The sequence below is a fragment of the Vipera ursinii genome, assembly GCF_947247035.1.
Source record: "Vipera ursinii genome assembly, chromosome: 10".
Lineage (NCBI taxonomy): Eukaryota > Metazoa > Chordata > Lepidosauria > Squamata > Viperidae > Vipera > Vipera ursinii.
In genome coordinates, this window is record NC_139520.1 from 4214613 (window position 1) to 4241394 (window position 26782).

At 46.4% G+C, this 26782-nt stretch overlaps 1 protein-coding gene across 2 annotated transcripts in view; it reads right to left on the reverse strand.

Moving 5' to 3' along the window:
- Positions 1–4721: 4721 nt before the first annotated feature.
- Positions 4722–26782, reverse strand: part of GLG1 (golgi glycoprotein 1) — an 83965-nt gene continuing 61904 nt past the window's right edge. Inside the window, exons 11-27 of one of the 2 annotated variants that reach the window (XM_083370657.1) lie at positions 26609–26762; positions 24513–24650; positions 22139–22225; positions 20454–20516; positions 19036–19149; positions 17840–17928; positions 17612–17729; positions 16956–17048; positions 15729–15866; positions 13720–13843; positions 12279–12421; positions 11102–11203; positions 8903–9010; positions 7924–8044; positions 7147–7253; positions 6597–6760; positions 4722–6305 (exon numbers count right to left, since the gene is read on the reverse strand). In XM_083370657.1, coding sequence (XP_083226783.1) covers positions 6260–6305; positions 6597–6760; positions 7147–7253; positions 7924–8044; positions 8903–9010; positions 11102–11203; positions 12279–12421; positions 13720–13843; positions 15729–15866; positions 16956–17048; positions 17612–17729; positions 17840–17928; positions 19036–19149; positions 20454–20516; positions 22139–22225; positions 24513–24650; positions 26609–26762 — 1909 coding nt within the window. In that variant the 3' untranslated portion in view covers positions 4722–6259. Of the gene's footprint in view, positions 6761–7146; positions 7254–7923; positions 8045–8902; positions 9011–11101; positions 11204–12278; positions 12422–13719; positions 13844–15728; positions 15867–16955; positions 17049–17611; positions 17730–17839; positions 17929–19035; positions 19150–20453; positions 20517–22138; positions 22226–24512; positions 24651–26608; positions 26763–26782 lie in introns of both variants that reach the window. The other variant, XM_083370658.1, reaches the window with a different exon arrangement.

Sequence of the window (26782 nt, forward strand, 5' to 3'; positions counted from 1 at the left end):
CAGTTGCCTCCTGAAAAAAGCACCTTTGGGATACAGGACAGCCACATGTTTTTTGGGGTGGCTGACAAAATGGGGTCGAGAGTAGGTGGGCTTTTTTATAACTTTATTGTCACTTTGAGTGTACACCAATCGGCATACATCAAAATGAAATTTCGTTGCATACAGCTCTCAAAGGGTCACCACCTCCGATATATACTCCTTGTTCGGGGCCCGCTCAAATTTCACATTGTCCACTTTAGTCTCTAGGGAGTGAACGATGACACACAGGACAGATGGAAATGGGGCTCCATGTGGATTAGCCCTCAAGTTAGCTTGTATTGTGACAACCTCGCCTTCTTTCCTTTTTCTGATGCTGACTCTTCCACCCTTTCCTTAAAGAGGCCTTGCTTCTTTTCGCCCCTGGAGCACGCTGCTGCCGCCGCCACCAACTCCTCCAAAAGCCTCTCTCTCTTCCTCTGGGCCTGCCGACAGCCTCATCCAGTTCCTTCGCTCCATAAGCTCCAGGTCCTCTCCGCCTCCTCTGGAAACAGCCCTGATTTGCAGTAGAATCCATCACTGGGCCAGCAGTCAGATCTTGCTGCTGGTAGAACAAATTCAAACAGCGCCAACGACTTTTAACAGTCTCACCAACAGTTCCAAAACAACTAGAAACTCGCCAGGCCAGCAAAGATTGTCGGTCGTATGTCGTATGTTACCTTAGTTCCACCATGTTGCTCAAACACATTAAAATTTCCTGATCATGTGGCCTATAGCCCTTACTATCCCTCCCAAAACTATTTGCCTTCAAAAGCCAATGCAGCCGCAGCCATTCCAGGCGCCGCCATCTTATACATTCTTTGGGGCTTTGTGTTTGAGATGCCCAGGTTGATTGTGAAGTGTACTTTTAATCTGTGCTTGAGTGTGCCCTTTTGAGTATTCTAATTATTTTGCCTGGGAAGTTTTATTTATTTTTATTTATTTTAATCCCATTCTCTGAAGACTCAGGGCGGCTTACAATCTAAAGCACAAAACAATGTGCTTAGCAATAGCCTTCATTCTATGTACTTATTAGGGCTTTCACACACACCCCAAGCGGCATTATTACAAAGTCAGCTTAATTGCCCCCAACAATCTAGGTCCTCATTTTACCTACCTGGGAAGGATGGAAGGCTGAGTCAACCTTGAGCTGGTGGGACTCGAACCTGCACTAATTGCAGGCAGCTGGTGTTACTTAAGGAGGCATTAGCCCACTGCTCCACCAAGGCTCAGTTGTGCCCTGTCCTAGGAGCTGGGTAGAAAATGTAGATTTTAGGTCTCTTTTGTCTCTGCTTTTCAATCTGATCAGTTCCAGCCTTCTGTGGAGGTTGTAGCTGAAGGCGTTTTGTTTATGGACGGAATAGTTTGTCTTGGTCAGGGGTGGCTGGAACAGGAATTCTGGGAGTTGAAGTCCATGAGTTAGTTACAAAAGAGCCAAGATTGTCTACCCCTGGTCTTGGTGAATGGCCAGCCACTTGAATGGTTTTACTTCAGGGAAGCTTTTTCTCTTGGGGGGTGGGGGGAAAGAGATTTCTTTTCTAATATGGGGGCTTTCTTATATTATATTATATTAAAAGGAGGGGGGGACGATCCTTGGCTCCATTTGTTGAGAAAGGTATAGTTCTATTAGAAGTCCAGTGCACTGCAGGAGTGCATAGCCAGAACTGAGAGTCCCATGGCAAAATCCCTAAGTTCAACTTTTCCCTCCCTTAACTGCTGCCCATTGCTGACCAATCAGGTTCAGGCCGGATATGTTCAGAACAGGTGTAGGTTGGTATGCAGGTGTGTTCTTCTCCCATTTCAGGTGACCTTGAAGCAGCATCTCAGGGAGATACAGCAGTTACTTCCGGGTTCCCCCAAGCATCACCCCTCCCATCCACCCTCCCCCGAGTTCACAGCAGGTTGTCACCGCATGCTAGTGAAAAATAAGCAAGCATAAGGTGGCAGCTGACCCTTTTTTGCTTGACATTCCCAAGCATGTTGGAAATCCAGAGGAGCAGGAGAGAGGCAGTTTGGGTTACTGGGCAAGCTGCTGCACCAGGAACAGGGGGGGACCAGATTCTAGGCCTGCTTTAAGCCCAAAGCCAGCCTGGGGGACTTGCCTGGTCCTTCTCTCAGCCCTAGGAAGGACTGCAGGGACTCATCCAGGTTGCCATCAGCAGCCCAAACTAAACCTCTTTTCTGTAGTAACCTTGGCTCTTATGACTCCTGGACTTCAACTCCCAGAATTCCTGAGCCAGCATGGCTCAGCTTGGAAACCTCTCCCTTTCCTCTTAGCATGGCTGGCTCAGGAATTCTGGGAGTTGAAGTCCACAAGTCATAAAGTGACCTAGGCCAGGGGTGGGCAACCTTGGCTCTTTTATGACTCCTGGACTTCAACTCACAGAATTCCTGAGACAGGAATTGAAGTCCACGAGTCATAAAAGAGCCAAGTTTGCCTACCCCTGGTCTGGGGCATCTGTAACAGAACTGGTCCCCCTGGTTTGTCAGTAAAAGGAGGATCGGGGGTCCTTCAGAAATTCAAAAGTGCTAAGGGCAAAGTTCTGAGACAGCCAATAATCACCATTAAGTAACCTTGAAAATTAGCACTACTCAAGATAGGTCATTACTTGAAAAGCAGCAGAGGAAAACAGCATAAACCATAAAACCTGCAGACTCTTTTTTATTAAATTCTCCCATTTCATCTGTACAGAAAAATGCACATTATGTTCAGTATTTCAGTTAACAATTCAAAATTACACAGCATGAACATGTAAAAACAAAGAATGGCCAAGAATTTGTACATAGATAAGAAAAAAAACAATTTACAAAAAAAATCTTAATATTACATTTAAAAAGAACCAAGATCAGCCAACATTTGCTGTTGTTTTTTTTGTTTTGTTTTTTTAATCCTCTACCATCTCTCCAATGGCTGCTTTTCAAAGCTGCAAGAAGAGCACTGAACATAACCTTGCTATGCCATTCCAAGTTGTTCAGTGCGTGTGTGTTTGTTTCAAATCCAATATATGGATCTGCAATTTAAAAAAGTCAAAATTAAGAGCATCAAATATTAAGTTGGCTCTGGACTACCTTGCAGGGAAAATGCTTCTTGGTGCCAATTCAGAAAACTCCGGATACCTTTTCACCAGCTGTGGCACCACAGAGTGGGCCGCGCTGCAAATCTGAGGCAGAGGAAACTTTAATGCAAGTCCTACAAACTGCCCAACTCTAGCCAGTCACTGCCGGCTCAAAAGGGTGGCAGTTTCCTCACAAATAAATAATGCTTGGTCCGAAACGCAGTTAGGTTCACTGTATATCCCCCCCCCCCTTTGCAGAGGGTAAGGCCTTCTAACCTCCCTCAGCCTTCTAGCGTGGGCCCACGTGATGCTCTTTGCGGTGCCTTAATTTTGTCTCACTGAGACGAGGTGAGCAGCCTGTCCGACGCCGCTTCGTCCAGTTTCAGCTCTCTTTCTGAAGGGCAGCAGAGGAAAAAAAGGCTGAATACACCCGTCTCAAGATAATGTTGCAGGACCCGGCATCCTCACCAAGCCCAGGCAGAGGAGCCCTCAGCTCCCCAACCTGTCACCTTCTGCAAACAGTTGCAAAGCACGCGCCACAACTCCATGTGGAAGTAGCAGATGGGGGGGAATCTTCTGGCTCCCAGCTACTAAGGGGGATTTTTAAAAACAGTCGAAAACTGTAGCCTGGCAAAACTTAATACTACTGGCTTCTCCGCCTTCCTCAAGCAGCAGAATTAATCCGGTGTGGCCCAGCCTGAGTGGAAACGAAGCCCGATACCCTCCCCTCTATACCGACCGGTTCCTGAGGTTGAAACGTGAAGGGGAAGAGGCAGCCGGGGAGCCTCGCTGCAGAAAGGGCTGGGAAGGGACCAATGGGGACCGCAGCAACACCGGAGGCTGGCCACCCGCTCTCCAGAGCAGCGGCCTCTTAAGCCGTGGGGCGGACTGGGCAAACTATTTCGGTCCCACAGCTTCTGAGCCCTCTTTTTGCTCCCCTCTGCAGAAGCACCGTTCGTTATCCTCAACTGCCTAAACAGTGAAAATGCAAGAAAAGGCCACTACAGCTAGCTGAGGGGAACCACCACACGCACACAAAATATGTGGGCGTTGTGTAATTTTCTAAGACATAGTAACTAAAATGACGGAGAGCGGGGGGCATACAGGGACTTTCACCTTCATCAGCAAATGCGGCAAGACGGCCAAGGCCAACCCGGGTATCTTGCTGGCCTCTTGCCCAATTGTACAATTCTGAATGAAACTAACTTGGCTGGGACTCTTCCTTGCTTGCTATCAATGGTTTATTTATTTATTTTTATTTTAATCCCACTTATAACCCGCCCTTCTCCGAAGACTCAGGGCGGCTTACACTCTAAGCACAAATCAATTTTAACCTCAATGTTTTAAGTGCTCTGTAGTCCATAATCCACAGCCAGCCTCTCTACAGAGCTTGAACGTCCTATTGCCTTCTCCCCTTCTGCGTTTCCCAATTCTGGCCTCTCGCATATCCAGTTTTGCGCCAGGATCACCAATCTCAAAGATCGTGGCTAATGTGTCTAGGGCAGGGGTAGGCAACCTCGGCTCTTTTATGACTCATGGACTTCAATTCCCAGAATTCCTGAGCCAGCTTGGCTGGCTCAGGAATTCTGGGAGTTGAAGTCCATGATTCATAAAAGAGCCGAGGTTGCCTACCCCTGGTCTAGGGGAAAGGATCCCGATTCCTGCTTCAAGTAAACCACTGTCAGACAAAATACTGGAGTTGCTTTTAGATCCTGCAGAGGAGAAAGCCACTGGGTTCTTGTATCATGGGCCTTTTACCAGTCCCACCTTCTGGAACGGGTGGGGAACGACGGCCCTTTGGTGACTTGTGGACTTCAACTCCCGGAATTCCTGAGCCAGCCATTCCGGGAGTTGGAAGTCCACAAAGTCATAAAAGGGCCACCGTTCCCCACCCATTCTAGAAGATCCAGGGGGAACCCAAAAAGAACAGTGATCCAAGAAGAAAGAATCAGTAGTCATTTAAAAAAATAAAACCCCACCAAAGGGAAACAAAACCAGATACCACATTGCTCATTTTCCAGTATGAAGTCTCCTAAAGTTAACTTGGTAGAAACACCGTTCACCGACGCTTCAGAGCAGCAGAAAATATTCACAGTACTGTTACGAGCGACAGCTTGTCCAAACGCTCTGATCGCCTGGTCCCTTGACAGAAACACCCTCTACTTTCCAGAAGTTAAAGGCAAAAAAAAATATCTAGAAAGGTAAAAAAAAATAATCTGCCTAGCGAGTGCAATCCTTGTACGAGCTAGAACGTGCCAGGGAAAATGGAGAGGGGTGAGCAATGAAGCTTTGCACTGTTCCAGAACACCCAAATGCACGATTCAGCCCCAGCATACGCAGGCAGACCTGTGGCCAACAGGTTAAAAGACTGTCCCAGGTGCCAACGAGAGAGCTCCCCAGTTGGGTCAAGGGTAGCATCCAGGTTCAGACCAGGAGGGCTATTCGTAGTGCTGCTTCAGAAAAATTACCACTGCCTGTCAAACGAGAGAGAAGAGAGTCCCCACCACCCCATTCTTGCTCAGGGACGGAGGCCAGGGGTTCTTTGCCTACTTCTCAAGCCTGACAATCTCTTCCGCTTGATTCTCTGAGAGCATGAAGCCCTCCCCCCCCCTTGCGATGAATGCCGGACCTGCACATCGGGCAAGGGGGTCACCTGCTAACGCTCACCCCAGCAACGGCCCTCCTCTTTCGGGGGCCCCAAAACCACCTGGGTAACTTTCCGAGGTGTCTTACTTGCTACGCAGCTTCGCACCTCCACCTGCCTTCACCTAACAGCTTCCGCTGGGGTGGGGTGTGGCTTTGCGAGGGGAACCTATAAAACCACTGGACTTTTTTTCTTGTGGTCGATATTTTATTAATCCCAAAGACAAGGGAGAAAATGAACGGCTCTGCCTTTTTGGCAGAAACTGAGGAACAAACCGGCAAGGAGAGGAAAGGAAAGGAAAAATGCACACAAACAGAACCTGGTGACACAAAAGGGGAGACGGGTGGAGATGATATCCTCTGAGACCATTTGGCTGACAAGATTATGAGCTGAAGAGGCTGGTTCATTGGCCAACTGGATTTCCAAACCGGGGTCGGTTGTGAGCGGCGGGTAACGTCCCATCCTTTCAAGTCCTGCCTAACCTCAGAGCGCAAATATTCCCTCACCGAGACACACTGCCCAAATTATGCCAAGAATGGAATCTTTAAAAGGTCGACTTTAAAAACCTCCAGGGCTGCAAGTTTGTCAGTCTGGTTTGGAGCGTGTGAAGAAGGTAGTTCAACGGTATGAGGAAAAAAGGAAGAAAAAGAAAAGAAAGAGCTTTGTCTACAGGCAGGCAAACAACCGTGGCTAATGATGGGGTAACAAAGCTGCTGGACAAGATGGGAGACCCAGCCGACACGAGCCGCCGCCACCGCCGCTGTTCTAATTGGCTTGTATTGTCTGAAGGAGAGCGAGGTGGGGAGGGAGACTATACAGAGAAGACTGTACAAATTGGGCAGGCCTTCCTCCTTCCCTCCGACGAGCAAAGTTGTCTCTACCTGTCCTTCAGCTCTCGTGTCACTCGCTTAGTGATACGCCCGCACATCAGGCCAATCAGGAATAGGACACAGATGCCTGCACTGATCACCGACAGGATGTAGTTCTTGGATGGAGACGTCACCACTTGCATGGCGAGGTCCGAAAAGCCTTCTGCGGGGGCCACCTGGCAAGAGGGAAAGGACCGGTCAGCTACCAAACCCAGGGAAAGACAAACCAACCCAAACAAGAGAGATGAAATTGGGCTGCCAAGGCAAGAGTCAAACAATAGACTGTTTCAATAAAACTATGCTAGGGATTTGCTCAACAAATGTGGCAAAAAAGATTGTAAAATCAGACACAACTCATTTGACAATTGCCTTGCCTGGTAATGGAAATTCTGATCCTAACTGTGATCGTTAAGTCAAGGACGACCTGGATAGGGATGAGTCCCAACCTACCTGCAAGGACACATTTCCCAGGATCTGTTTTACCTCCCCTTCACTTCCAGTCATGCAAATGACTCTTCTATTCACATTTAAGACAGAAAGACGCAAGTGGCACCTCCCTCACCTTTGCAGCAAAGCTCCACATCTCAATCCGGTCATTAAGGCGTTTTTTGCACTCTGGCTGTAACCGGACCCGCTTGTCTTCCAGGGCTTCCATGAGGCAGGACATCTCTGCAGAATGAAGGAAAGGCTGTCACAAAAATCAGGCTCCCTTGAAGGGGTCAGGGAAGCCCCTGCCACATTGCAAGCCATGAACAGGGCAGAATCCCCAGGAAGGAGGCTCCCCTTAGTGCAGGGATAGGCAACCTTGGCTCTTTTATGACTCGTGGACTTCAACTCCCAGAATTCCTGAGCCAGCATGGGGAACTATGGCCCCTTCATGACTCGTGGACTTCAACTCCCAGAATTCCTGAGCCAGCATGGCTGAGCTTGGAAACTCTCCCTTTCCCCTCAGCATAGCTGGCTCAGGAATTCTGGGAGTTGAAGTCCATAAGTCATAAAAGAGCCAAGGTGGCCCTACCCCTGCCTTAGTGCATGATGCAAGTATCCCCCCAACCAACTTCTTTCTCCTTCATCACCATCACCAAAACCAAGAACATTTTATAGATAGGCTGGGGGAAAAAAGATATTTGCAATTTGAAACTCCCCCCCCCACCCCAATTGAGAAGCAGGTAAAAACAAATGCCTGTGTCCTCCCCAATATCTCTTCATCTCTAGCGTATTCATAGCGTGAAGCATCCAGATTTGTAAGCAGCCACAATCTAGAGTGAAGTGACTTTGTGGCAGGAAACAGCCTTCTGGTCTTCAGCACTCCAGACTGACCAGTTAATGCAAAACTTACGTCGGCCTCTTCCTGGAGTGATGGCGGCGCAGTGGTGCTTGATGTCAAGCGCACAGGCTGTGTGGAGGACGGGGTCCACAAAAATATCAGCCTTACTTTCCTTCAGCATGTTCAGCACCTCCTGCAAAGCAGAAAGTCACAAGGATCAGGATCAGATATGAACCCAAGTTGCTCCTGAGCCAATGGAAACGGAAGGGCTCGGGGTTTCAGTGTGAAGAGGAAGGGAAGCGCAGAACAAGTACGGACAGTGCTCATCCAGGGAGGTGGGTTCTGGATGTACCACTAGCTGGTGGTTAAAATTAATGTGAAATGAAACCTTTGCAAGGCTACTGTCGGGGTGGACGACTGTGGCTGCACCTCAACAATGCCTTGAAGAGGGAAGAGGGGAGTAAATGAGCCATTCCAGGTGAAATAAAGGTTAGGGAGAGATGCAAATCAAAATAAAATAATCAGTTGGAACCCGTAAAGGACTGGGGGCACACGATAGCACTGTTCCAGTATTTGAGGGGCTGCCACAAAGAAGAGGGGGTCAACTTATTTTCCAAAGCACCAGAAGGCAAGACAAGAAGCAACGTATGGAAACTAATCAAGGAGAGAAGCAAGCTGGAACTAAGGAGAAACTTCCTGACAGTGAGAACAATTAAGCAGTGGAACAGCTTGCCTCCAGAAGTTGTGGGTGCTTCCTCACTGGAGATTTTTAAGAAAAGACTGGACAGTCACTTGTTTGAAATGGCATAGGGTCTCTTGCTTGAGCAGGGGGTTGGACTAGAAGACCTCCAAGGTCCCTTCCAGCTCCATTCTGATTCACTGATTGATTGACTGAAAGATGCCACTTAAAGACCAGAATACTGATTCCAGATGCCTCCCAAAGAGAGACAAATGACTCTTTATTGACTCTTGAGATGCATCCGTTCCCTTTGAAGATGAGAGCCGGTGCTTTTATCTGCATGTCCATTAAGGCTGCAGGAGGACCACTCACCTTTTTGCACATCTCTGCTTTAATTTTGAGCAAATTCACTTTCAGGCACTCTTCCACTTGCCCTGTCTGTTCCTGGGCTGCAGCCTCCTCTGCACACAAGGTAAAAATCTGTAAGGATAAAGCACGTTAGAATGTAGCCCTCACAGGATGACCTAGCAAAATATTTATAAAAGAGAACAGAAACGTGGAACATGTGAACAAGTTTTCCAAGTACGGCAGCAAACAAAGGGGAAACAATGCTGCCCCGTCGCCCATGACAAGTGGATTTGTGCTCAAAATAAGTTTATTCTTGTGCTTTCACAGCCATATATTTAAGGGTAGAAACTTTAGCTGAGGAATGTGGCCTAAGATCAAATTTAGAAGCTATTCATTTAAGACGATACCAGCTTGATAATAATAGGTTGAAACGTCTTCGGCAATGTGCTATGGCTATTACAGAGGCAAATGTGATTTTAGACTACATCAATACAAGCAGAGTTTCCAAATATATGGGAAGTAATCCTTTCCATATGTTCTACGTCAGTCCAACCTCAAGTACTGTGTCCAATTATGGGTGCCACATTTTTAGTAAGATTCGGAGAAGCTGGAACAGGTTCGCACAGCCAGGCAACATGGATCTGCAAGGGCCTGGGAAAACGGCTGAGGGGATCTGCTTAGGCTGAAGGTGGGAGAGGTTAGCGGAGAGCCCTTCTCAAAAACTGAGAAATGTGGCAAAAAGAACCTCTGCGTTGTTCCAGGGAAACAGGACAGGGAATGGGAATAAGTTCTTCTTCCTAACAGTTTTGCCGTCACTGTACATGCTCCAGACAGCTATACATCTGAGATGCTTTACAAGCTTAAATTTATGATCATAACAGCCCAGAATCATAGTGGCAAATCTTACAAGCTTAAATTTATGATCATAACTGAGCCCAGAATCATAGTGGCAAATCGTGATGGTCTTAATGTGGGCCCGATTTTATGAGTGTTTTTGCGGCACTTATTAAGGGAAAGCAAATGGCCATGAATATGGGCTGGTGAGGATGTGTATGTGACAGATCTTCAAAACTGGGTTTTAAATAGCTCTGGGGAAGTCCACTGTAATTTCAAACATTGACTGGTCACCAGGAGTACCTGCATTTTGGATTCTGGCACTGAACAGGAAGTCAGATTCGATTGCTGCACTGGCCTCTTTCAATTCAATGGCTCGGAGTGTTCGCAAGTTCAGATTTTTCTCGCAAGTATGAGAGAAACACCCCTGGAAATCCCTGCAGACCTAGATGGCTGTGCTCCAGAGAGGGCTGCTCCAGGAGTCACCCCAAGAACTCAAATGCTTGTTTTTGACCAAAAACAGAGAAGCGGAGGCTATAAACTGAGCAGACAGCAGCAAGGCCACCCCAAGATACCGACTGGCAGTTGCGTTTTCTCTGCAGTAGAATGGTATTAAATGGCAGTAATTCCAGTTTTTAGGTTTTGTTTTTTCCCCCCAAAGTGCATAAAGGTAAAGGTAAAGGTCCCCCCGCACGTGCGTGCTAGTCGTCTCCGACTCTAGGGGCTGGTGCTCATCTCCATTTCAAAGCCGAAGAGCCAGCGCTTGTCCGAGGACGTCTCCGTGGTCATGTGGCCGGCATGACTAGACGCCAAAGGCGCATGGAGCGCTGTTACCTTCCCACCGGAGTGGTCCCTGTTTTTCTACTTGCATTTTTACATGCTTTCAAACTGCTAGGTGGGCAGAAGCTGGGATGAGCAACAGGCGCTCACTCTGTTACGCGGCACTCGGGATTCGACCCGCCAAACTGCCGACCTTCTGATCAACAAGCTCAGCGTCCTAACCCACTGAGCCACCGTGTCCCAAAGTGCATAGGGCAGAGTTATTTTCACAGAGATTTTAAACTGCAGAAAGACAAATTGGGGAGCCAGACTCCATTAGTATCAGGAAAAAAGGCCCCACACAAATAAAGGAATTTAATAAACAAGCTGAGTTCCAGATGGATCAATACCACGGGACAGTTCTGGTATATGATACTGAACTGGTTTTCCACAGCGTTTCATTCCATTCACAAATGTACTTCCTGTGAACGATGGCAAGCACGATAAAGGGATTCACAGAGATTTACACCCCAGTTCATGACTCCTATTATTTAAACGACATGGTCAAGAGTTATAAGAACGTGTCGACATATTGGGGGGGAAAGGAGGACTGATTCTAGAAGCTCCCACCTCTTCTGAGCAGTGCATTTGCAACTGAGGATCTAACCGGTAATCCAGAGCAGATTCCTCAATGATCACTCGAATCTGATCTTCGCAGTCTGAAGAAAGACGCTGTTCAGAAACAAAGACAAGAATCACCACACCGAAGAAGAACCAAGCCTGACCTCATTCGCGGCATCTGACTCGCGGTGCAGCTGACCGGAGATAAAAGCTGGCCATTTGTTGGCATCTAGCCTTACAGAATAAAAATCCTCTCCCAACTGTTTACAAGCTACATTCTAAAACAGCTGTAAAGCAAAACACAATACGTATTTTGTTCAAAAGCAAACTACATTCATGGCAGTTGATGGGATGGCTAGACCTGCCTTTTCACATCTGCTTTGTTTTTCTTGTTTCCGTAAAGCCACAACTGCAGCTGTTTTGTCTTTCCAGCACAATGAAAAGGAGGCTGGGTGTCCAATCCTATCTCCAAACCAACGAACAGCAATTTGTGTCCTCAATCTCCTATTTTTGAAGGGTTGCGGAGAAGCAGACTCTTCACCCAGCTAATCTCTCAGGTAAAGCCCTTCAACCCCACAGCCATTTGTTGGTTTCCCGGCTAGACAGCTGGATTACACAAACTCATGCAGTTTTGAAGCCTGCTTGGTGACCCAGATCAGCAATCCCTACCAACGTCTGGTCAAACTACTTCCAAATCGAGTGTCTCCAGCTTAAATGCCAAACTAGCAAGTCACTAAAAGTGCCTGGGACACCAGCCTTCCTATCCTAGGGGCTTAGTGGGTTTCCATTCTCCAAATTCTTACCAATGACCGACCTGGTAAGGAGCTGCAGAAGTCAGCTCACACATCTGGCAGGCGGGTGGACGGAGAAGCCCGTGACCTGCAAAACCCTATCGAGGATGCAAGATTGACACAGACTTTTAAGGCATTTTAATGCCAGGAATTAGAAGATCGGAACCCGCCAGCTTAGTAAGCGCATTAAAGCAGGTCTCCTCCTTGATCTCCCTTTTCCTGGCATGTTTGTGGGACAGCCGAAGAGTCTGTTTGGTTGATAAGCTTGTAATGGGATCCCCCTTTGGGTTGAGGCAGCCTTCTCTTTCTTTCTCAATTTCTACAGAAGGGGGAAGGAGCTCTAGTCGAGTGGGCTGTCCCGCCTCTGTTCTGGCCAACAGGTGGGACATCATTACCTGGTCTGCGTATTTCAGCTTCAGGCAGGATATGACCTGCCCTTCCAGCTCTGACTCCTCCTTGGCTTTACTCAGAATGCTCTGGCAGAATTTGGGAATGTCTGCTTTGCACGCCTTCCTGAGCACTGGATTCAGGCGGTAATCTGCCAGAGAGAGAAAGGCTAAATCAGGCTTTAAGATTCACAGGGGAGGCCTCTCTGCAGAGCTCTGCTGGGTTTACAACGAAGCTCGCAAGTCATTCAAATACTCTCTAAGGGAGCAAATTACAAAGGGTCACCTCCAAGAAAGGTCTGGAATACAGTTCCTAGACACTTAGCAACTTCATTTTTAAGTTGTGCAAATGTGCAGAGATAATGACCACCATAAAAGACGGCTCCACTGAACTGCAGACAACGCTTGCTGAAGTCTCAAAAGGCAGAGCTAATGGCTGAATAAGATACTCATTGTCTGGTTAAATGAGAACTCAAAATTACCACAATTCTACGGTGAGCAAGACAGCCTGTAACCCAAGTCTTTTCCAAGTTCAATGGCTTTTTCCATTGTGGGTTTTTTAATGGAAAGTGGAAGATTTCCCATTCAGTATGATCCAAGACAAAAATGAAATAAAGGGTTTACTTTAAGCAAAGAACAAACATCTCCCACAATTCCAGCCAATCCCAATTGGTAATGCAATGGACAACTTGCTAGAGAAAGTTGCTTTGGCTACTTAATGCAGAGTTCAGCAAATCTCTCTCTTTCTCTCTCTCTCTCTCTCTCTCTCTTTCTCTCTCTCTCTCTCTCTCTCTCTCTCTCTCTCTCTCTCTCTCTCTCTCTCTCTCTCTCTCCCTCCCTCCCTCCCTCTCCCTCTCCCTCTCCCTCTCTCTCTCTCCTTCTTTTGTGGTTGCATGTTCAGTTTTTATCAAATTCATCTCTTTGTCTATGCCAAAGTTCCTCCCAATTATGCTAGCTGAGATTCTTTCAACCAGCCCAAATCCAAATTTGGAACTTTCCATAAGCCAGGCAAATTCTTCTTCTCTGAACTGCAACATTTCCTCCGTAGTTCAAATACATTTAGTAACTCGCAGCCAAGTGCTTCACTTAGAAGGCACCTGCCTAGGGTAGACCTGAGTGGACCTAAAATGCACACACTACAGAAAAGCAAGCGTGACATTCTGCCCAGGAAGGCGGTTGAGGTGTGGGGATTTCAAACGCAGAGAGGTGGCTCAGTGCTGCCTAATAAAAGCAAACACCAAGCACAAATAATACACTCCAGAACAAGAAAGCAGAGGAGCGTGTATAAGGAACATGATCCAAGGAAAGTGTGAATTGTTTTTGTGGAGTTTCGAATTCACTTTGAAGCCCCAAACGCAACTTGTCCTGCGTGGCCAACAAAATTTCACCACCAATGAAGATATAGAGACCCTTCCATCCCAGTTACACACAGCCACAGACCATTCATTACCTGTGTTCTGGGTGATCTGGCGCTTTGTGATCATCTGCTTGCATTTGGGATCCATCACCTCGCTGTTTTTGTTCTGCTTCAAGCACTGCAGCATGTTCTTGGCGTCTGCCTCTGGGCAGAACCTCTGCCAAGGGAGACAAAGAAGCAACAACTCAGCGAGGAGACGCAGAAACATCTCCCGTGCTTGGACATCACCTCCAAGCAGGAAGCAGTGCGGGAAGGCAAAGCCAGGCAGGGCGGAGAACCTCCTGCATGGACCAGTTTTGAGATCCACCCTTCCTCCCAGGCCCAGCACACGGAGCTCTGGACCGCCCTGAAACGCCGGTCCCATTTGTGTCCTCCCCAATTATGTGGCGCATGGTTTGAGAACCATCCCTATGGAAGCAAAGCTCTCTAGGAGAGAATGAGCTTCTCAGGAAGAGACGGTCCAGTGCCCGAGCGATCCTACCGAACACTACAAACCCTAAACGGAACCTCAGGCCTCCCTATTTTGAGATTTCTACCAGGAACAGAAATGTAGGCGTGAGTTTTGGAAGAATGGTTCAGAAGCCCCGTGCCTTCAATTCAGAGCTGACCCCTGGCCCTACGTGATTTCCCCCCCCTCTTTTTCAAACAACTTTCCGCTTCCTATATCCAGCGGGAATGGCTCGAGCATCTGACAGCACCCCAACCTCTGCCCCAGACACAATCTGGGCATGAAAGAGATTTGGGTGCATAGCTTGGTGTACCACAAAGCTTAATGTCATACGGTATTCCATTAAAGTATTGTTTTTCATCCTCCTCGGAGGGCAACTCAGTGGCATTAAAAAGCATATCTTTCCAGTTCTTTAGAACTCTTGTTCATCAAACCCAGTGGTACCAGAGACAAAGCATGTGGTAGCCCTTGCTTAAGGAGGCGTTTTGGAGAGCCTGAAGTTCTTGAGTTCTTCCTTCTGCCGTTTTGAATGAGGCCAATAAAGGTGTTCTCCTATTTAAAGATACTGGATTCTTTCCCCCCCCCCCTCACAAATCTTAGTAGGGCCACACTTGGAATACCGTGTCCATGTTACAAAAAAGACGTTGAATCTTTGAAAAAAAGTGCAAAGAAGAGCAACTCAGATGATGAAAGGCCTGGAGACTAAAACATATGAAGAACGGCTGCGGGATTTGGGTATGGTCAGTCTACAGCAGAGGTCTCCAACCTTTCCAGGCAAGGACAGCAGCTTCAAAATTGGTGTGCGTGCGCACACGGGGCCGCACACACTGGCACAGCACTAGCAGCCCCATTCGTGCACACAGCATGTGCTGGCGCCATGCGCATGCACAAACGGCCATGCACCACCCCACAGCGGCTAGTAGCACATGTGCAAATGGGCTGAAGACCCCCATCCCACGCTAGCATTCCCATTCACGCCCACGCACATTATGTAAACAGGGCCGCAGGCGCTAGCGCAAGTGGAGGGGGAAACGTGTGCCCACACATGCACGCGCACCTGCCAGCTGTTTCCGCGGCCCGCTGGCCAAGAGCCCACGGCCGATCCCAGGCTGCAGACCATAGGTTGGGGACCCCTGGTCTAGAGGAAAGAAGGACTAGGGGGGACATGATAGCAGCGTTCCAATATTTGAGAGGCTGCCACAAAGAAGAGGGGAGTCAACTTATTAACCAAAACACCAGAAGGCAGGACAAGAAGCAACGGGTGGGAACTAGTCAAGGAGAGAAGCAACCTGGAATTAAGGAGAAAGTTCCTAACAGTGAGAACAATTAACCAGTGGAACAGCTTGTCTCCAGAAATCGTGGGGGCTCCATCCCTGGAGGTTTTTAAGAAGAGGCTAGACAGTCGGTTGTCTGAGATGGTATAGGTTCTCCTGCTTGAGCAGGGGGCTGGACTAGAAGACCTCCAAGGTTCCTTCCAGCTCTGTTCTGATTGAAATTAGATTAGGATGCGTCTTCAGTGGTATGTCAAGTTGTCTACCTTTCCCTCAAATGCCCAGTCCAAGATGTTCCTGGAGCAAGAACTGGTCATCTTTACCTTGATCATCTGTTTGCAGACCCGCATGAGGGTGTAATCCAGCTCTGGATCCATCATCTCTGTCTCTTGGAGTTTGAAGACTTTTTGATGGCAGCGGCTGCTGAGCTGTTTCTTGTTTTCTTTCAAACACTCAATGATCTGCAGGGAGAGGAGGTGATTGTGAAAACATTGAGGAGGGCACCGCTGGTGAAACAGAACTGGGTTTGGGTGAAAGACTACACGCTTTGGCCAAAACGCCATTTTGGTAAGAAGACAATTCTGTTAGGCAGCATCAAATTCCAGATCAAGCCAAGACTGGCTCTTAACAAGGCCCGGCCTAAAGGAATCCATTTCATAGATCACATCGTTGTTTCTTAAACTTGGCAGTTGAAGATGTGTGGACTTCAACTCCCAGAATTCCCCAGCCAGCCTGGAAACTGAGGTCAAGACATCTTAAATTAGCCAAGGTTGACAAACACTAGATGGCATCCTTAAAAGTTTTAGTAGCAAAACATTTAACTTGACAGTAAGGAAAACTGTCATTTAAGAGGCAAAGGAAAAATCTGAAGTGGAGCAATTTCTACCTTTAATATGCTAACTTCAAAATAAATGTTTTTAGCAACAGATTGTTACAGAAGCACTTGACTACGAAGTACTCCAGAATACTGCAGAAAAGGGAGAGGCCACGCCCACGGCTCAAACCACGTCCCTTGTTCCAAGCAGAAGCAACCAGAGAAGAAAGCAAGGTCGTGCATCTTCAGCTTTGGCTTCACTCCAAAAGGCTAAGGCAAAAACTAAGTCTGTTTAAATTTTAAGTTAATTCAAATGAAATCGGCTGTCGTCATTTTAAAAATATGCTATTCTATCTCAGGTACAATCCGATAGCAATTTATGGAAGTTTTGTAAATCACATCTAAAACTTAAAAAGGAGGGCAAGCAGATTCAAGGCTGTGTATTAGCCTTGCTTATTAAACATTTATCATTTTACTGTTTAAAAGCTGCCTTATCGCTGAGACAGGCGGCCTATAAACTTAACAGATAAATACACACATACTGTACATTCATACTCGCAATTAGCAAGTCTCACAAGGACTGGCAAAGGCAAGCTCAAATCCTGCTCAGGCATCACTGCTTAGGTTGTGGCAATAAAATAAATGAGAAGTGAAGACCAGAAACGTTAACGCCTTGGAGAAAATGTCATGAACGTGTAGACAAACCCCAGTGAATGCATCTATATAAGCCTGTCACCTGGGCATTGCCGTAGGGAACATTCTGGCAGTAGTTCCTAATGTCAGTTTTACACGCTTCGTGAAGATCTGGTTCCAGGCGGATATCTTCAGTCTGCAAGAGAAATTCAGATCCAAGAGGAAAGTGAAACAAGAGCAGCCACTGAAGCCCAACAAACTGGCAGCTTTTTTTTTTATTTAGACCAAACCAAAGTCACAAAACACTCTGCACTCTTCAAGGTCCCAGGAAACCCTTCAAACGATTCCCAGTCCTGCAGGAGGGTGGGAGGATGACATGCATTCAAAGCGCAACGTCTGCACTCAGGCTGAGCCCTTAAGACCGCAGCGTAAAAGGAATGATTTAGGACTGAGCTCTCCTCAGCTGTCTTCCAGTAAGAGTCTGGGATGCGCCCCGAGCCTTGCCTCAAAAACCTGGCCAGGAAAAACTTTTGAGACTGGAGGGATCAGACTGGGCAACACACTGGCATCCTGGGCACAGACCTAACTGAAGGAGACCGCCTTCTTGTGGCAAAATGCCAGCATGGCACACAAATGGCTGCAGAGGATAATTAGTGGAAAACACATTAGCAATGAGTGGCAGCCTGTATTTTTAACCGGTGTCCCGGCACATTTCCTGAGAAAGCTGTGCCAGACGAGACAGCAGCCAGGCCTGTTTACCATTTCCAACTCCTCCACTCGTAGCTGCTTGCGGCATTTCACAGAGACCCGGTGCTCTTTGGCATCCTGCAGAGTATCGTTGCGCACTGTGGTACTCAGGCAGATCACCACGTCCACCCTGAAGAAGAAGAGGAGGAGGAGGAAAGAAGCATGATGTCTCCCACAGACCAGATGAGAGACCCAACTAGGTTGCCCCAAGCAAGCTATGGAGGAAACCCACAGACGTACTTTTTCTTGATGTTGGGACACAACTTCAGCACATCTTCCTTGCAGGCCATTTTAAATTTGTAGGAGAACCTGAAATCCTTCATTTGTATCTGAACAAAGAAAAGAGAGCAGAGAGGGTCAGTCCTCAACTCCCCTGAATATCTCCCTCCAGTCTAGCCAAATTCTGGTGGAGTGAAGTAGAGCTGCAGCTCCTATGCAGACCATGAAAAGTGATCTAGTTGGCCAGCCTCCATTTAACAGCCATGGAAATATGGAATGACCATCTGGAAGGAGATGCTGGAACTGGTATGGAGAGAGAAGTTACAGCGAGGAAGCCAGGAAGTCTTGAAGAAAGGGACCAGAAAGAACCCACTTTCTATTAACTGGGGTGATCCTGACAATTGGAAGAAGGGACCTGTCTAATTCCTAACCCTGGCAAAGCTCAAAATGTCATAGAGTGTCACAGAATAACAGAGTTGGAAGGGACCTTGGAAGTCTTCTAAACCCCTGCTCAGGCAGGAAACCCTACACCATTTCAGACAAATGGTTCTCCAGGCTCTTCTTAAAAACTTCCAACGTTGGAGCACCCACAACTTCTGGAGGCAGGTTGTTCCACTAATTGTTCTAATCATCAGGAAGTTTCTCCTGAGTTCTAGGCTGCTTCTCTCCTTGATGAGTTTCCATCCGTTGCTTCTTGTCCTGCCCTCAAGTGCTTTGGAGAATAGCTTGACCCCCTCTTCTCTGGGGCAACCCCTGAGATACTGGAACAGTGCTACCATGTCATCCCTAGTCCTTCTTTTCATTAAACTATCTTTCTGGCTTAAATCTTTCTGGCTTAGCCTCTGTTAGAACTCCTTCTTCAAGGAAAATCGGCCTGCCCTTAGGAGTCTAGCAGGGGCAGGATGCTCCAGGCAACCCATTCTGAAACAGATGGGGGAGATGGGACCCAGGGATGACCTTCAGAGGGGCAGCTCCCTCCCTCCAGAAGAGCTGGCTCTCCAGGCCAATGTACTCCTAGCTTTCTTTAAAAATGGAGAAGACTGTCCTCTTTTAAGACAGCAATTGGGCAGGAAGGTCATCCAAGGGTTGGCAGCAGTTATAGCGTATGATTTTTATTAGTATTCTATGGATGCTTTTAGACTTTTAGTCACCTGGAACTGTTAGAATGGGCGACATATAAATGGCTGGGAATAAACAAATAGAATGGCTGTACTCACTAGCTGGAAATGCGTAACTCCAACTGCGCACTTCTCATTCATCTCCTTCTGATGCTTGTTCTGAACAAGACACTCCATGAGGTCTCCTGAGTCAATTTGGTTGTCTGCCATTTCCTGAAGGGAAGATGGAACAATTAGAGGCATGTAATGACTGTCTGGCAGAAACTTGCTCCCTCCTTGGCAGCTTCCGCTGTCAAATTAAGGAAGACACAATTCATAACTTTGGAAAAGTCTCAAGAGGTCTGCTTGAACTCAACTATCACCTGAGAAGGTGAGGGAGAAACAGCCAGCCTTGGCCCCAGAACAATCCAGTAGCCCCCAGTCATATTTCCTCAACTCAGCACAGCAACCGCTAATTCCATTTCCACTTGGCACCATCAAGCACCTGCTGCCAAGGGAATTTAAAATTGCAACCCAGCGCACATTCTGAGCAGGGCAAAGTGGGAAAAGCTATAGCACAAGCAAGATTAAATATCGTATGTCCCCACAAAGCCAAATCCTCTCATTAAATGCTATTCAAACCCCACAGGGACAGGGGCACAAACATTAAAATTTTGTTCCTACACGAGCCAGAAATTCTCTGCAGAGTGTAAAATTTGAAATTCTTTCTGGCGTATTTATTCTATTACAAAATGCTGGTTTCGCTTTGCTCCATTGTGCAGAGTTCTAAAGCAGAACTGCAAGTGTTTGTCTCCAGCTTCTGACAAACATCCCCCACCAGTGTTGACCAAACCATTTCATTTACATTTTCATAGCAAGAAACTCCTTTCTCAAGGGGGGAAGAAGGAGAGGAAGGTTGAAAGGAAACTGATCTAATTAGGATGGCTCCAACGCATCAGACTCTCCACCATCTGCTTGCTCTTCTAAGTCCATCTCTTTGGTGTCCAAAGAATCAGTATAATGCAAAGCTGCAAATTACTTTTTTTTTCTCCTCCTCTGTTACGTAGGTAAATAGGAACATTGCGTTTTACCTACACTGCAGCTCCTCACTCACATTCCCTCAGACGTCACAAATACTCGGAGGGAGATGGGCAGTTTAGAAAATAGAAATAAAAATATAGGAGAGTCTTTCACCGACAATTTATCTGCAATAATTCCATTAGTCGTACTTCAAAAAAAAAGTGTCAGGCAACTAACAAAGCCCAGGAATATGAAAAAAGCAGCTATCCTGGCCCAACTTCTCCAGGCTGACTCTTGCAGATAGGAAGTGACTGCAATTTCCGGAATCCTCATATTGGAGGCCATCTACCTCTCTGTGCAAAGTGCTGACAATCAGCACCAGAAGAACATTTGCAGATTATAAAGGTTCCAAGAAGGAACACTTAACGGGAAGGGCATCCGGAGGATACCTTGATGGGAAAGGACTTTTGTGTTCATTGTTAATGTGGCCAAAACTATGAGGGAGAAGAATCACTTACATGGCAGAAGGTCTGGATGATGGGTTCACATGCTCGCATCAGCAAGGCTTCTATCTGGATATCCTGTCAGAGGAATCCAGAAATCAGTCAGATCATTCTAGGTCAGGGGTAGGCAACCCTGGCTCTTTTGACTCTTGGACTTCAACTCCCAGAATTCCTGAGCCAGCTGAAGTCCACGAGTCATAAAAGAGCCAGGGTTGCCTACCCCTGCTCTAGGTCATGCCCAAGGGTCATGTCCACTTTTTAACACAAACGATGCTCTTAGATAGTTAATACTCTGGTTCCAATATTGACAATTAAATAGTTACCAGCCCATAAATACTGCAAGGGGGTGACAGAGATGACAGAAGCGCTGTCCTATAGTTCATTTGTCCTCCTAAGAATTTAAAGCCATCTTATTTCCCTTTCCCATAACATCTCTTTGTTTTCCTGCACAACTGGATAAGGATGTTGCCCTCATCCACGAGGTTTACCTTTTGATTTTCTCTCTCTCTCTCTCTCTCTCTCTCTCTCTCTCTCTCTCTCTCTCTCTCTCTCTCTCTCTCTCTCTCTCTCTCTCTCAAAATTGCTCAGGCCCTCTTATCGCATCCCCTTTGTTTAATCTAACAATTCTTCATTTTATCTTATAAGGGGAGATCTGGACATTTGTGCCAATCCCACAACTTTTCCTTAAGCATCTCAGCAAGCACTGCAGCATGCGCAAATATCACATTTCCCCTGGCTGCAAATAAATGCTCCTTTTTTTTTAGGTCAGCTCGTACATATCACAAACCTTGCACATCACAATTTGTCCAGTCCTTTCATTTTCACTTAAGTTGTTTAAGGCACCACCAATAAAAAAGGCTTTTATTTCTTCTTGTTTCTTCTCACACACTCAGATTACGCCAAGTATGCATGTCAAGCTTGAGAACACTTAATTCTGCTGCCAAGCTGCTGTTAAGTCTCTCTGCTGACTCAATTGACAAAGTCACTCCTTGGAAAACGCCCTGCAAACTGGCTACTTGATAATTTTTGCTACGTTTCCGCAGCACCCTTCTCAGCAAGAAGCAATCACTCAACAAACATCTGTTTTAATGTATGGATATAAAAATCATACTAAACAAAGTAGGGAAAACGTGCAGAGCACGACTTCTGGAATTCTGTTTTTTTTCTCTCCACAGCCAGAAACTGGATTCATTCCACTTTGGGATTCAAATTTTCTTTTTCCCCCGACTTCTTCCACCACGCCAAGTTTGGTTCCCATTCCTTTCAGGGGGAGGGGGGGGTTAAAGAGGTATGGCACAGATGGACCAAGTCTCTTCACATAATTTCTTATTTTGGATTGGAAAGAATCAAAGGCAAAATCCACCCTTTGCTTATTTGTTAATAGGTTTCTCTGCCTATCTGCCACAATTTCCAGGGACAGCAGCCTGTGGTTATTTCGCAATGTCTACCCCAGGGGTAGGCAACCTCGGCTCTTTTATGAGTCATGGACTTCAACTCCCAGAATTCCTGAGCCAGCTGTGCTGGCTCAGGAATTCTGGGAGTTGAAGTCCATGAGTCATAAAAGAGCCGAGGTTGCCTACCCCTGGTCTACCCGTTCCAGACCCTAGAAGGTAAAGCACGGCTTGCAATCCACTGGCAACGACTCAGGGTAAAGCGCCACAGAACAGTGGAGCTTCTTCCTTTGAAGAAAGCCACCTCACCTCAGATTCTAGCTCTGTAAGGTTTCCGACAACCTCTCTGCACTCAGTTACCAGATCATCCAGATGGTCTTGCAGACATTCAAGTTCCTGCACATAAAAAAAAAAAATCCCGCACATAATATCCTAGGCCAATTTGATCATTCCTTTGAGAATCCCCCAAATCCACAATGAAATGTTACAATTCTTGCTCCTGGTTGGATTGAAGTAAGGAAGGTTCACAGCCCCCTAAAATGCCATTGGTTTCTCAACTGGTCATTACTTTCACTAAAAATATTTGGCTTAAGACACGAGTAAGTAAGATTTTACACTTAGGCAAGAAAAACCAAAAGCACGGGTACAGAACAGATGGTACCTGGCTTAATAGCAGCAATTGTGAGAGGGATCTCGGAGTCCTAATGGACAATCACTTAAATAGGAGCCAGCAGTATGCTGAAGCCACCAGAACAGCCAACACAGTTCTAGGCTGCGTTAACAGAGGGACAGACTCAAGGACAAGCGAAGTGCTTTCTAGTGCCTTGGTATAACCACACTTGAAATCCTGAATCCAGTTCTGGCCACCGTGATATAAAAAAGGTGTTGAGACTCTAGAAAGAGTGCAGAGAAGAGCAACAAAGATGATTAGGGGGCTGGAGGCTAAAACCTGTGAAGAACAACTGCAGGAATTGAGTATGTCTAATTGAATGAAAAGGAATAGTGGTGACATGATAGCAGTCTTCTAATATCTGAGCGGCTGCCACAAAGAAGAGGGGTGGTGGTGTCCAACCTATTCTAAAGCATCTTAAGTCAAGACAAGATGGAAACTAATCAAGGAGGGAAGCAACCTAGAACTAAGGAGAAATTTGCTGATAGTTAGAACAATCAGTGGAATGGCTTGCCTCCAGAAATTGTGGGTGCCCCAACACTGGAGATTTAAGAAGAGATTGGACACAGCCATTTGTCTCCTGCCTGTGCAGGGGGTTGGACTAGAAGACCCCCAAGGTCCCTTCCAACTCAGTTATTCTCCTAATGCACAATGCTAAAACCAAAATGACTTCCAATTCTTGCATGACGTATGGAATGTGCTTGGCTTCTTTATATGCACGTATTTCCCAACTAGATGGCCAATATTTCTGAATCCTTTACGTTTCCTATTTCTCCAGCTGAATAAGCAAGTGGCCTTGGTGGGATAAACAGCTTTTGGGCAGCCGATCTTCCCTCAAGTATACAAATTGCCTTTTAACTGTCAACCTGTGAGAGCAAGTGCCAAAATCAGTCTCCCCTTCATCAAACTCCTTGGAAGAAAGGCAAGAGAAAGTCACATGAGAAAGCTATTGAAGAAAATATTCCCAGCTTTGTTCAAATACTCATTATACAGAATAATAAAATCAGTTTAGGGAAAGGCCGAGCGCCAAAGAATTGAGGCCTTTGATCTATGGTGCTGGAGAAGACTCCTGCGAGTCCCTCGGACTGCAAGGCGATCAAACTGGTCAGTCCTAGAGGAGATCAACCCTGACTGCTCTTTAGAAGGCCAGATCCTGAAGCTGAAACTCAAATACTTTGGCCACCTAATGAGAAGGAAGGACTCACTGGAGAAGAGCCTAATGCTGGGAAAGGGTTGAGGGTTGAGGGCAAGAGAAGAAGGGGACGACAGAGAATGAGGTGGCTGGATGGAGTCACTGAAGCAGTAGGCGTGAGCTTAAAGGGACTCCAGAAGATGGTAGAGGACAGGAAGGCCTGGAGGAACGTTGTCCATGGGGTCGCCAGGGGTCGGACACGACTTTGCATGCAGATTGTCAGAACTTTGAAGGCAGCACCATTATAATTTTACCTGGTTGCTGAATGAGTGGCTGCTAACCAAACTCTACCCGGAGTCTTAACTGCACTGCAGAAAACAGCAAGGATGGTATTCAAAATACAAAGGGAAATTTGCACGATCGCCTCCCTGTCCTGGTTGCTGGAGTCAGTTCTCTAGTCTTTTTCTACTATGTTCAGCAGAGGTAACGTCAACTCCAACTCTAAGGCACAGTGTTCATCTCAGTTTCTTGGCTGAGAGAGCCAGTGTTGTCCGAAGACAATTTCCATGGCCATCTGGCCAGCATGGCTATATGCCAAGGGTGTACGGAACGTGGTTACCTTCCCACCGAAGTGGTACCTATTGCTTTCGAATTTGTACAAACTCTCTCCTACCAACACATGGCCCCACAAGCAATCGAGTTTCTATCAAAAGCAGTAAGTTAGAGGCATAGAAATGCTCATATTCCAAACCTGAAGAAAAGTAAGCTGACGCATTATTTAAAAGCCAAGATATTTTCAGGTAATTACCACTGTTTAGCCCTCAAATATAACCATTCCAGTCTAGTCTAGTCTAGTCTAATTCTGAAAAGAATGAAGTTACCTGTCCAGTTTCGGTTTTCTCACTGCACCACTTCCCCAGATCTATCATGCACTTGTCCTGGAGGGCTGGATCTAGCTTCACATCCAATGCACGCTGGTGCAGAATTCGCTGCACTTCTGCTCTGCATTCTCGGGATAACTACCAAAGACAAATATGGACATTTGTGATGAACAAAACCACCCACTCAAAAAAATTGTTTTTTTTTCTTCCAGATGCAGACAACAATTCTCCTGCTGTTCTTAGCCAAACCCAGTGTCAGTCTAAAACAGGGGTCTTCAAACTTGGCCCTTTTATGACTTGTGGACTTCAACTCCCAGAATTCCTCAGCCAGCTTTGCTGGCTGAGGAATTCTGGGAGTTGAAGTCCACAAGTCATAAAAGGGCCAAGTTTGAAGACCCCTGGTCTAAAACATTGTCTCCTTTGGGTCTTAATTTTCTTTGCCGCTCCCTTCCAATTGATATTTGAATGGCTAAAAAGTATTTAAATAAATTACAAGGGCGCAGCAACTGAACCAATTAAGTCAAGTTACAATTCTTGTTGTAGGCAACTAAAAATACATCCAATCTCTTAATTTGTGTTTGTGTCAAAGTGCTCACAACTCCAGACTTTCTACCCTACTTTAGGAGGTTGCTTACACCAGAAGTCTCACAAATATTACATGGCTAGATAAATTATCTAATTACAGAAAACAAAGTCATATGCTAGCAGATGATCCAACTACTGGAGAATACAGAAATCAGATTAAAAATAACATTCTAAACATTAAGACTAAGTTAAATATAGCCAAATATATTGGGAAGGAAAGTAAAGAAATGCTCCATTCATCCTCTGGTCTTCCATAAGTTTCTTCTGTAAAGCTGACTGTATGAACTTTTTTCTTTAATCTACAAAATGCCACAATCTCATTTAAAAATCCATTCTTTCTTGGAGGCAAGTTATGGTTCAATTCCCCAGATCTCAAACACATTACAAGAAAATTATGAAACCAAGGTGTTATTTGCACAAGCAAAACTTGATCAATCCCACGTCCACAGCTGAGCAATAACCTGCAAAATCTTTTCCCCCACAATTTCAGTTACTCGGGAAAGAGATCTTCCTGTAAAATGGGTAAAATACAATTTTCCAAATTGCATTTTTGTCCCCACCCCCCAACCCAGCAAAAGGTCCCTTTTTTGTTAAATCCAGATGACTGTACAGCAGCGGCTCCCAACCTTTTCTACACTCCGCACCTCTAGAACGTTTCTGGTAAATTCTCGCACCCCTTACAAAAGTTCGAAATAACGGCAACCGATTATGCATATACACTATCATTTTGAAAACCCCAAATTTTCGCACCCTCTGGAATATCATCTCGCATCCCCTGGCTGGGAACCCCTGCTCTACAGTTATTTCATTCATCCTGGCGCAAAGACCATTACAGCTACAGTCCAAAATACCCAGGGGACACCCAATTCAATCCAATGTGGAACTCACAGCCGTTTACCTCACCCGCTACCTAATTCTTTTTTTACCAGAGATGCCAAGATGGAACCTGGCATCTTTTGATTTGAAAGTCCACTACATTATGAACTTTCACCTGGTGACTAAGAGCTCTTGGTCTTCTTGTGGATCCTTGCCTCATTACAGGTGCAAGGAAAACAACCATCTGTAGGTTTTTACATGAGACGCCATACGTGAACATCCTAATGTGTACATGGAGCTTCACAGCCAAGAAGGTTGGAGTGTAAAGGTCCAAGCAACTTGTCCAGAAGAACACTGAGTTGTCTTCCTAGACCAGGGGTAGGCAAGCTTGGCTTTTTTATGACTGGTGGACTTCAACTCCCAGAATTCCTGAGCCAGCCATGCTGAGGGGAAAGGGAGTTTCCAAGCTGAGCCATGCTGACTCGGGAATTCTGGGAGTTGAAGTCCACGAGTCATAAAAGAGCCAAGCTTGCCTACCTGTCCTAGACGTTCTCACGCCTTCTGCTCAGTTTCTCTGTTTCCCTTAGGAATATTCAAAGACTACTTCAGGAACTAAGCCAACGGCATGCTCCCAAACCTTATTTATTCCGAGAAGCACTAAAGATGTGTTACAATGATGAGGGGATAAGGCCTACCCTTCTTCCCTGTTCTTCTGTGCGATAAGCATGTCTGTATAGGCAGGAGAAGACTGCTCCAGGGGGAATCATCTCACTGGTTTCATTCCAACCATGGGTGTGACAGAGTCGAGATGCATCTCCTTGGCACTTACGGTAGAGGACAGAATCCAACCTAGGGGAGCAAAAAGAGCC